Raw genomic sequence first — 12089 nt, 5'->3', positions numbered from 1 at the left:
TCCACCCTATACAAAACATAGATGTATTTAATTTGTAATATATTAGTCTTAAAACTTATATTATTATATTTGTTAACCATTTCTAAAGTTTCACAAAGAATTCCATGCTTTACTACTAGTTTCCTTTATTTTTTCAAATCGAAATCGAAATTAACATCGAAATCGAAATTTCCGTTCTTTTGGAGCTTCGAAATTTGAGTCGAAATCGAAATTTAAGACCTTGGTAGAGACCATTACCCACAATAAATTTAGTATGAGGGGTAAAAGGGGGATATATCTTTGAAATACACTCCCAAGGCTCTCCAGAGAACACCTCAAGTTCTAAACCCCACATTAGCATCAGATCATTTCCCTGCAAACCAAATTTACTTCCAAAAACTTTGTACCAAAAAGAAGACTTTGCTAAGGAAATTGCAAAAGCCATTTACCCATCAAAACAATGATTTTAGACATCAACCTAACAAGACTCAACCCCAACACCCCCCCCCCACCCCGATACTATGTTTGATATATAATCCCTCTTGTCCCCAATCCCAAACCATAAGAATACATCACGACTCTTTGATGGTGGACCAAAAGTCGTACCATGGTTACCCCTTGTTGGAGACTAATTCAGAAGAGTTCAGTTGAGGGATTGTTTGGCTTAGTTAATAGTTAATTGTTTGTTTAGTGTAACTAGCATAGGATAATGTGTATTCCAGGCTTTCTCTGTAATGTTTGGTAATTTAGGAGTTTTTTTTTTTGGTAATTTTGTGTATCTGTAGGGGTTCATGTATAGTATTTTTAATAGGCAATCTTATGAATAGGGTGTGAAACCCATGTAAGAGTTATGATATTGATGAATTTGAATTGTGAAGCGAAGTGTGATTTCCCCCACTTATATCTTCTTCCTTCTTCTTCTTCCTCTCTCCTCTCCTCCCCCTCTCTCCCAAGTATGTGTCGGCTGCAGTTTCATGAAGCCGCCTACATCATGCTCTCAATATTTCTGTCTACCCCAACTTGAGTTTTAAAGACAAAGAAAGCATAAAGAGGAATACTAGAAAAACAAGCCTAATGAGGGTGATGCCACACGTTACAAGAGAATAAGGCATCCTTGCACCCATCTAACTGCTTAGACACCTTCTCCACAACAAAATTCCAAAAGACCCAACCAATCTAGGATTGCCAACTGATAGCACTCCTAATAAGTAAAGACCGCTGTAGAATAATACAATGTAGATAACTCCAAGATCTAGCCCCACTCACGTTAATACAAGTTAAGCCACTCTTTCCCAAATTTATTTTCAAACCAAAAGTCTGCAAAGATAAATTGCAAAATAGTAATCACATTTCACAAGGACTCCTTATCATCCCGAAAATAGTGTCACCCACAAGATGAGACACCACAAACCTCTTACTCCACCACCAAATCCCATTCACAAAACCTCTATCAACAGCCCTATTAACTAATCTAATCAAGACATCAACCACAAGAACGAAGGAAAAAGGAGAAAGCAGATCCTCTTGTCTAACCCTCCTTGAAGCTTTAAACAACAACTTAGGCTCTCCATTTATGCGTGATTGAAAAAGTAGGCATTAGACAAACACACCCTCATCCAAGTCCTCCATCTATCACAAACCCCTTTTAAAAATTTTATCAAGAAAATTCCAACTAATACAATTTAAACCTATTCAAAATCTACCTTAAACACAATCCCCTTCCCTCTCCTCCAACAAACATCCTCAACAACCTCATTTCCCACCAAGGTCTTAAATTGCAATTTCGACGAAAAATTTCGATTTCAATATCAATTTTGATTTCGATTTGAAAAAATAATGGAAATTAGTAGTAAAGCATGGAATGCTTTGTGAAACTTTAGAAATGGTTAACATAATAATATAAGTTTTAGGACTAATATATAACAAATTAAATTCATCTCTGTTTTGTATGAGGTGAAAAAGTTGTAAAATAGTATTTGTATCAAAAATATTTGTCAGACAATGTACATTAAACATACTCAATTAACACAAATGAAATTCATAAATCATTTAAATATTATTTATTATAAAATAATGATAATTTAGACATGAACGATTAAATAAAATGTTACTGTAAGTTTATTTTTTTCATATAATTTCAAAAGCACTTGTCATAATCTTTTGTTTCGATAAAATAAATAAAATAAATTAAAAGAGAAATTTCACTTTGACTCCTAAATCTTTCATTTAAATTACGACGAAATTTCATTGTATAGTTGAAATTTCGACAAGTTTCGCTAAAATTTCGAGATTTCAATAAATTTCGGATGATTCGTTGAGATTTCGACGGAAATTATGTAATACGGAAATTGACTGCCATTTCGATTTCGAGGGCGACGGAAATCGAAAATTTCGATGGAAATTTCAACAATTTCGTGGAAATTTAAGCCCATGTTTGCCACTAAAATAGCATCCACAATTTGCCTATGCACACAAAAGCACCTTGAGCCTAAGAAATAGTATCTTTTATCACAAAACTCAACCTATACACTAGAATTTCAGCAATGACCTTACACACATTAGAAACAAAACTAATAGGCCCAAAACCGGTAACCATAATCTACTTATTCTTTTTAGCCACCAAAGTGATGAAAGTACAATTAACACCTGCCCAAAATTCCATTAATATAGAACTCATTGAAAATCTTCATCAAATCCTCCTCCACTACTTCTTAACAATTCTAAACCCATTCAAACCCATAGCCTTGTTCCTCACTATTCCAAACACAACTACCTTGACCACATTTTCCTCAAATAGTCATTCCATCCACTTAACCAGCCCTCTAGAAAGAGGACTCCACCCTAACCCGATTAAATTTAGCCTTTTGCCCAAAACTCTTATTTCCCTTAAAATCACCTCTTCCACTCATTTTTCAATGCAACAATACACTCTTAAGTCTTATCACAATCCAAAAGAGCCCCTTCTTTTTTCCGGCCCAACAACTCAAGCTCACCCAAAAAATGATATTTTTCTTAATCGTAAGTCCTAACATCCCAGATTCCAAAAAAACTTCATTATTTCATTTTCTTGACTCTTCTTTTAACCACTTAGGTTTTTTAATGAACCTAATACGTTCCCAACCTTCTCCCTCCAAATAGTCCAAACCAAAGAAATAAGTGCCACATAATTTCAAATGTAAATGGAGTCGGACCCCTATTGGCCTCACTAGATACTAATAGAATAGGGAAATGATTGACACGGACCTAGCCAACACCTCCTATGAAAGGTTTTGAAAACTCATCCTCCGACTCACTTGAAACAATAAACTTTCAAATTCCTAGCTAACCAACCCCCCCCCCCCCCCCCGCCCCCCTAAATAATAAAATTAAATAAAAATTGACAACCAAAAAAATGCATTGCCAAAAGGAAGATCTTTTATCCCACAATCCTTAGTAAACCTATCAAACGTATTTTTAATTTACCTCCCTTTTTCTTCCTTGGAAAATCTCACAATAATAAAATCTCCTCCTTCAACCCATTAGGATAGCACAACCCATAAGCAACATACAGCTCATCCCAAAAATAAAATCCAAGTGTGGGTATAGTACGACCATGAACCAACATAAACCACAAACTGATGGGTACCTTTCACCTCTTTATCCTCCACAAAAAGTTCTCCTCACCATCAAGAACAGCCTCATCGATGGTATCAATGGGTGGACACTCACTTGAAGAAACAATAGCCAAAGACCCCTCTTCAATTAAATTTTGTACTTGATCGTGTCTGGGTTCTTTAACTCGCAAACACCAACCTTTGCTTCTTCATAGAACGTCCTAGATGCATCATCACCCTCCTCACTCTGCCTAAACAATAAGTCGTCACCAACACCACTAGAATATCATGTGAAAGATCATAGTGTAGGCTACTTGGAGAATGAACCAATAGATCTTCATCCACCCATTTTTCCTCCATCAATTGATCAACCAATGATCCCATTTCAAATTCACAAAAAAAATCTCCAAGTTGTAATCAGACACAAAACAAAAAATTCTCATTGTCTTTCCTCAAACTCTTGCAGTGGGCATACATCAATCTGCTCCTCAGCCCCTTGCATCTCAGTACTGATTTGTTCCTTGCCCTCCCTCCTCTCCAGGCCTATAGGAATTACAATACCCGACTTCCTAACACTTTGGACTCCTTCAAGCCCAATATCAGCACAATTATTATTTTTAACAACAACCTTTCTTTTACTTATCAAATCATTCCTAATTATAAGCCCATTCCCCTTATATTTATAAAAGCCTTGTAGGAGATTTTCTTCATTAACTTCATTAAGCCCATTAACATCAAGCCCAATATCATGAGCCCCTTCTTTTTAAACTTTCCACAGAAGTTTCCACCCTAACCAGATCCCAAGATCCACTCCCCTTCCCAGCATTTCACCAAACATTCAAACCACTACCCAGATTATTCACAATAGGCCCCGAAAATATTGAGCCACCACCTTGCCAGAAACTAATCCTCAATTCGCCAGAACTGAACAAAGAACACCCACTTAGGATATATTCGAGCCTCATTCTATCATTCGTATATTTGTCTCACCACAATCGTTACAGAAATACATAATCCCTTCAATCTTCGAATGCCCCCCTTCACTAACAAAACACTATATCAAGGAACTAAACAATAGCCACCACCCGCTACCTTCAACGCCTCCTGGGAACTGAACAGATCTGCTCTGTCCTCAATGATTCTACCTTTACAAACAAACTTCCCCCTCTTATTCCCAAGAAACTTCAGGTGAAGATAAACACCTTCCACCCTGAGCAGCAAACCTCCAGTACTTTTATCAAGCCCACAATGCCCTGATCAAAATGATAAAATTTGATGAAAGACACTAAAATTCTTCATTATTCAGCACCACAAATGACATCCGCCTACCCACAAACTCAGGCATACAATGGACTTATTCTCCAATCAACAAAATTAAAAAATTTCCCCCTCCATTTTTAATTTTGATTATGGTATAAGATAACTTAGATTGCCAACGAAATAAGCTTATAAGATTGGTAAAGTTAAAAAGTTGAAATAATTAAGAAATTGGATGGAATGTCTGCGATTAAAGATCGAAAGATTAAGAAATTAACAAAGATGGTGACGAAAGAATACTAAACATGACAACAGGTACCACAAGGTGGAACAAGGTCAACAGAGGTGACAACAGTGATCCTCAAATTTCAATAAATTCAATCAAAGATGACGACTGGTGATCAGAAATGATAAGGTGAAAATAAAATATGAGAGTTCATTATCTGAGGCTTCATATGATTTCAAAGCGGGAATGGTTATATTTAACAAGGAAAGTATAAAACAAAGCCTAGGAACAAATAAGCGCCGAGGAATAACAAACAAAAAGCACCTAAGTGTGTGACTCCTTGTATAAAAGAAATGTACAAAAAGCAACAACATCAACTGATCAAAGAAAAAGGAAAACAAAAAACTAAATAGAAACAATAAAAAATAAAAATAAACTAATGAACAAAAAGAGAAAGAAGAATGGATAGAAAACCATATTTAAAGCAACAAAATAGGCATCCCTTAAAAGCACATCATTTGGAAGGCAAAGGTTCTTTTCAAGATTCAGATATTCATCTATATTTTGACTTCAAACATGATTAACACACATGATTTGTTGCAAAACAAGATGGCCTCATAAGGCCATCAGCCCAGATATGTGTGATGTGCCACAAGTCTAATGAAAAGAATGCTCACCTTTAACTTGATTGTAGGGTGGCAACAAATCTCAAGAGTATCCTCCTTTTGTGCTTTGGTGAAGTTTGGAAGCTATCTCAGGCGGTAGGTGATTTTCTACAAGTGAGATTCCAGAGTTTCAGCTCAAGTGGAAAGGGAAGAGTTTTATGGCACAACATGATGTTTGTTATTTTGTAGATTTTTTGGATGGAGAAAAAGTGCAGCCTGGTGCACAAGCTCCCGCATATGCGGGGTCCAGGGAAGGGCAGACCACAGTGGGTCTGTAGTATGCAGCCTGCCTCCAACTCATGACCTCTAGGTCACACAGCAACAAATTTACCATTGCGCCTAGGCTCCTCTTGATTGGCCTCTTTCTAGCCCTATGTCTTTCTGGCCCCATGCCTTTGGCTTTTGTTTTTTTGGGTGCACTACCTGATCTGGTAAAGTATTGGAACGCAGCATTATTACAATTTTCTAGTTGTTCACTTTTGATCTTTGGAGGACTTTTTGTCCTCCTCCTATTGTACTTTCTATTGGAGGATCTTCTTCCCCTCTTTGTGCATTGTTTCCTCTTGTTTGAATATATTTTCCATCTTTTATCATCAAAAAATAAAAGCAAACGGCTCAAGCTCCTTTTTGTTCCTAGATGATTCACCTTTGATGTTGTATCATGTTTTCCAAACCTGCTCCTTCCTAACCTCAAATAATTCAGAGATAAGATCTTCACCCCCATATACCTAACATTCATTATGATCCCATTTCATATCAAGAACAATTTCAAAAAACTATGACCCTGTTCAGCTCTCATTCAACTGGCTGCTTCAGTGCCTCAAGATCCAATACCTCAATGTACTATGGATCCACAACAGGAATGAACTGCAGAACGCCAGCCACCTCACAATCGAGCTTGAAATAACAAATCTACCAAGAATTGTCACCATCAGAAACTCATTTTTAATTTTTATTTTGTGTAATAAAAAAATAATAACATTGTGAGAGAAAAGAGATAAAAACAAATAGAAGGATAAGTGACCGTGCACAAAATGAAGAAACAAACCAAACCAAAGAAAAAAAAAATGCTAAAACAACCAGAGAAGTGCTGTTCTACAATCCCTCCACAAATCAGTCAGAAAAACTCCTCTAAGAAATACATCGGCACAACATCAAGGTAATGTGAGAAAAACTACCACACACTACAAAACTGTAAAAGATAAACGGGAGTAGAGCATCCACTAAAATTTCTAGCATTATACTCGAACCAAATGAAGAAAAGCACATAGAACTCTTCCTTGGAGCCTTCCCTCCTTTGCTTCACCAAAACCATCAAAAACTTTAAAGCAGACACTCTCCAAAGGGGGACGATAAAACCACCACTACAAAAACATAAAGTAATTTTCTCCAGAATTCCAACCGTAAGTATAATGCAGAACAGAAAAAAATACTCAGATGTCCGACCATAAGTGCAACACAGCACAGATGACAAATAGTCTCCCCATATCAGGAACAGACATGCACACATCAACATTCTTCCATTTGATCCTTTCAAGGACAACAGACCAATCACAGGCATTAATTTTGGGCTGAATGTTAGATTTCCAAATGGAAAGGATGAGAAGTAACAATACAAAGAAAGAATGATAAACCCAAAATGCATTTGCCTCATCCTGTTCAAACATAACAACATTGCTATGATCTCCTCGTGACCAATCTCCAACCGTAATCTCATCTAATCCCATGAATAACCACAACTTTGATCAGCCCCAAAAGAATTGGCTCCAGTAAACACCACTATAATCTAAACAGAACCACCAATCGCATCATTCAAACATCCCTAAATCAGAATTCAGCAACCTAAGATATCAATCCAGATCAGACTGTCCCCATCAAACTCCAAAAAAACATAGCTATCCACTACATCCTCACTCCAAAAGAACTTATCCTCTGCAATTAACCCCAGTACAGTTGGTAGGATTCAAGCTACATTCAATGAAAGCACTTTGCAAATGGACAATAGACATGCAAATTACAAACAATAAATCTAAGATTACACCCACAACATTATACAACTTCCCAATAGATGCAATTTTTATTATGACCCAACTTGATAAATTAAAAACACTTGTTAGACCTTGGAACATCTTCCAGCATGAACACCCGAAGAGGCTTGAATTCAGAAGGTCTCCATTTGATAAACTCCTGCCTCCAATTGTGTAGAACATTAACAGGTGTGACAATAAGTACAGTTCTTAATCCAAGATCAACACATCTCATAGCAGTATACAGGAATGCAATGACCTGCAAAACAAAGTTGAAAAAAATCATGCAAAATTACATCAATGAACCTACTAGCATAAACAAAAGCATATTTCAAAATTTAATAAATTGCAAAGAAATTTCAACACTTGGTGAACTCCCAAAACCACCCAAGAAAAAGGTGCTTGAAACATGAAATTGCACATTTCCATGCTCAAGGACCAGAAAACAATGGACAGTCAAATTCGAACAAAATAAGTTTTCATAATATTAAGACAACAATAAAGGAAGAGTGATATGGAAGATCTAAACTTAATCCTCAGATACATGAAAGAGGAAGGCATGAAACCGTGTAATCGTCCAACCTACACTGCACAAACTTTTCTTTCAGTTCTGACAGCTGAGAATAATTTGAAATTGAAGGAACATATACAAATAAGCACATATTGATGATATAAGCTGCAACGCCATTGACATAAGCAAGGAAAATTGAAGCTTGCCCCAACCCCACTTAAATCTCCCAAGTTCATCTCAACTATAAAAGTTCGTATGAAGCTTAGAGTGACAGTACTTCTAAAAATCGTTCTCTCTAGTCCCTATACTCTGGACCGCAAACTCTATTTCATGTTGGACACCAAATAAGGGCCTAATTTCTACCTTCAATAACCAACTTGACTACTAGCTTTACGCGGCGAAGCATTTCAATGTAAACGTAGAAATAAATAAACAGTCAGCCCAGTTTAACTGTTCAAATCAAAACACAATTAAGGGAGCATATTCTACCAGTATTCTGATAATGAAATAGTATTTAACAGAAAAATATTTCAAAATTAAGAGATTTTCAATGTGTGGGTTTGTGGGTCTAAATGTAAAAAAAAGATGCATCTTCAGCACTACATCAGAATATTGGCATACCGCATACCTCACAAACCAGACAAACGTAGATCAAGCCATAACTCGACATAGATTCAATGCATGAACCAACAGCAGTCACAACTCCACCAATAAGCTTTCCACCAAATAATGACACTTCGTAAAATATGCTTTCCTTTTATAATCATAAAGGAAATATTTTAATGAAATAGAAAGAAACGCAACAAGGAAGAATTTTATTAAGACTAAAATATAGACAACAAATTAAAACTAAACATATCAAAGCTCTCCATTCACACTGAATATGATTCAAGGGAACTCCCACAAAAGCACCACCCGTTGAATACCAAAGCATGAAGGAAAATTACCAACCCTAAGCAAATGAGTGGTTCAAAACTAATCCCTAAAGACCCTCAATTCCTCTCTTACTAAAGGAACCAAACCACAGCAAAAAATCCCATAGAATCCTGCAATATTTCCTACAACCAAAGCCTCAAAATTTCAATAAAAACAACTCCTCCATAGAAGACGGACTCATAACACACCCCACCATAGCGAAAATTCCACAGCCTCACATACAAAAGGGCAATGTAATAACCGGATGAGTACTAGTGTCACTACACTGCACACACAACAAACAAATTTTATATGATGATAACTTACTCAGCATTCTCATCTGCAAACAATCCTTCATATTCATCCTGCTAAGAATCATGCATCAAAACAAACCTGAACTCTAAAAAGGAGCCATGGCTTTCCAAAAAAAAAATTTCCACAACGAAAGAAATACCAATCAAGGTCTAAAAATGATCTGAACAATAGATTCACTAAAAGAGTAAAAGTAATCCTTGAGGAACAAATTTCAGCTTATTCACCCAAACCCTGTCTAGCTTTTAACACCAAGATCTACTTTCTACAAACCCAAGGTGATAGTCATCTCCAATCACCTTGCAAACAAATGAAGCATTTTCCTTCACTCCTAACAGAAAACACAAAACCCAATATTTCTTCTGAAAACCAAGAGCAAGAGAAAGATCTTGATTCCAATCTCCCAAGAAAGAATGGTTGAACGCGTATGACATGTTTAGGTAGAACATATATGGCATGCTCTCAAAGTTAAGCCTAATTCAGTACTACATGTGGTGAAATTTGACCATAACATCGATGGGGAGTTAGAGGGTAAAAACATTTTGCCTTCCACAAGTCAAAAAACAACTCATGCCCACAATGAGTGTTGTCTGGAATGTCAACAGTGCTAAAAGATGTGCACGTAGCATCAATCACAGTCTGCATAAAGTGCGCTCCAATATAATAATTTGACAGTGAAGGATGACACTTCATCGGTTTAATGCATGTTGAGGATGAGTTCACAATTTGCAGATTGAGCATGAAGTATTCAACCCTGACCCAGAGACTGGGTTACTTCAATGGACAGCCTTGCATGGGACTTAATACTCAAAATGTGGATTTTCCATTAAAAGTTCATGATTTTCCTTGTAAAAACTTGAATCTAATAAGCTAATTCGAGCAAGAACAAATTGGTCATGTACTGATTCATCAATTTGAATTAATTATCCAGAAGAACAGCTCATTAGGAAGCAGAAAGTATTTGCATGTAAAGGATCTGTAAAAAAAGCTTTTGTAACCACAAAAGTAAGTCATCTTTACCTTCCAATTTCAAACAAATAATACTTACTATAGCAACATTTCTGGGGACAATGGGGTTTGCCAGGGTTCACCAAAGGAATTATTACATCTCTCTTTTACAAGTTCTGGGAAGAGTGGTGATGGCCCTGTCTTGTGGACTTGTGGCATCTTTACAGTTCCATGAAAGATTTGGATAGAAAGGAATTCTCGTATATTTTCAGGGAAGAGGAGTTTAAGTATTTTGCTTTTGGATAGGATTCAGTTCTTGGATTTTCTCTAGTCTCTTGCAGCAGGCTGCTTTAAAGGGGTTCCATTCTCAGATCTTCAGAGAGATTGGGAGGCAATTTTATTTTCACTGTTTTCTTGTCTATTTTGGCATCTCCCAGGTGTTTGGGATGGGATACAGTTATACGTTTACAAAGGCATTCAAGCTCCATGGAGAGGGAATAAAGTCATTGCCTTCATCCCACACTACTTTTTAGATGGTGTACATGTAAATGAGAATAAGAGTTTTTAAGGGAAAGGAAACTCCACGTTTAACAATCAAAAGCAAATGATCAGACACTAAAGGTTTGGTTTCTCGGGCATGTCCCAAAGCAACACACAAAGCAATTGATTTTGTTAATTTCTTGCCCTGTATTTGGAAAAAAAAAAACGATTTAGGGGATTTGGCTTTGGTTACGCTAAAGAGTGAAAGGCTCATTGGAAGTAAATATTCCTTCCGTCCTTTTGATGTTCCAAACACAAGATGATACATAAATATAAATGGTTTGTCAAAAAATCCTTGCATCCAAGAAGCTGCTAACTGACAGTAAATTGTGCAAAGGATGATGTAGCACAAGACTTTTGGGATAACATACTGTTGGAATTGACTGATTCCACTGAGAAGGGAAATTGTGCAGAGGACAACAAAGAGCAACATTTAATGGATAAGATGGCGGATTTAACATTGGATCCTCTTCACTGTAACCAGCAATCTTTTGATAAGCCACATTAAGAATAAGAAAAATATAGCATATGACCCCTCCTTTTCTCTTAAGAAAAAGGAAATATTTTAATAAAGAAATAATTAATCTACCTAGAAAGAGAAGGCAAGAAGAAGAAAAGGAGAAACAAACTGAAGCAACAAATAACAGAAAAAATCAAGCAGACAGCACCATCCAACCCACAGAAAGTCTCACTAGCTCACTCATTTGAAACCACTAAAGGGAAAGGCCCATAAAGAAGCAAGAAAATCAACTATCCAAAAAATCAACACTATCCCAAAGCCACAGCAAAGGCAGACCTACCATCATAGATGTGAGCATTCCTCTCCGCCAGGTACTCCAAAGTACTGCAAAAAAAGAAGAGTCCCACAAACTACCTCCATCATCCTCCTCTCAAAACCTCTAAAAGGAATAAGAAAAAAGGCTCGAGACCCAAAGCAAACCTGACACACCAAACATTCTCCAAAGAGAGCATGCCAGGCTGTTCAAAAGCTTCAATGCCATGCGACAAAAAGATGAGAGTAAATTTCTACTCTAATCACCCCATTTTTAAACACCAAGACATTGTTTTTTTTTTGGGGGGGATAGAAAAAAAAAATTATTAGATAAAGAAAGAATT

General features: G+C 36.6%; 1 protein-coding gene across 5 annotated transcripts in view; it reads right to left on the bottom strand.

Annotated features, from left to right (window-relative positions):
• Positions 1–12089, bottom strand: part of LOC131153535 (protein CHROMATIN REMODELING 20) — a 119580-nt gene that overhangs the window by 47150 nt on the left and 60341 nt on the right. For all 5 annotated transcript variants that reach the window (XM_058105887.1, XM_058105890.1, XM_058105888.1 and 2 more), the window contains one exon: positions 7840–8006. In XM_058105887.1, coding sequence (XP_057961870.1) covers positions 7840–8006 — 167 coding nt within the window. The remainder of the gene's footprint in view (positions 1–7839; positions 8007–12089) is intronic.

This window comes from Malania oleifera, chromosome 4, assembly GCF_029873635.1.
Source record: "Malania oleifera isolate guangnan ecotype guangnan chromosome 4, ASM2987363v1, whole genome shotgun sequence".
Taxonomy (NCBI): Eukaryota; Viridiplantae; Streptophyta; class Magnoliopsida; order Santalales; family Ximeniaceae; genus Malania; species Malania oleifera.
Note: the sequence above shows the minus strand (reverse complement) of the source record. Positions and strands in the feature narration are given on the sequence as shown.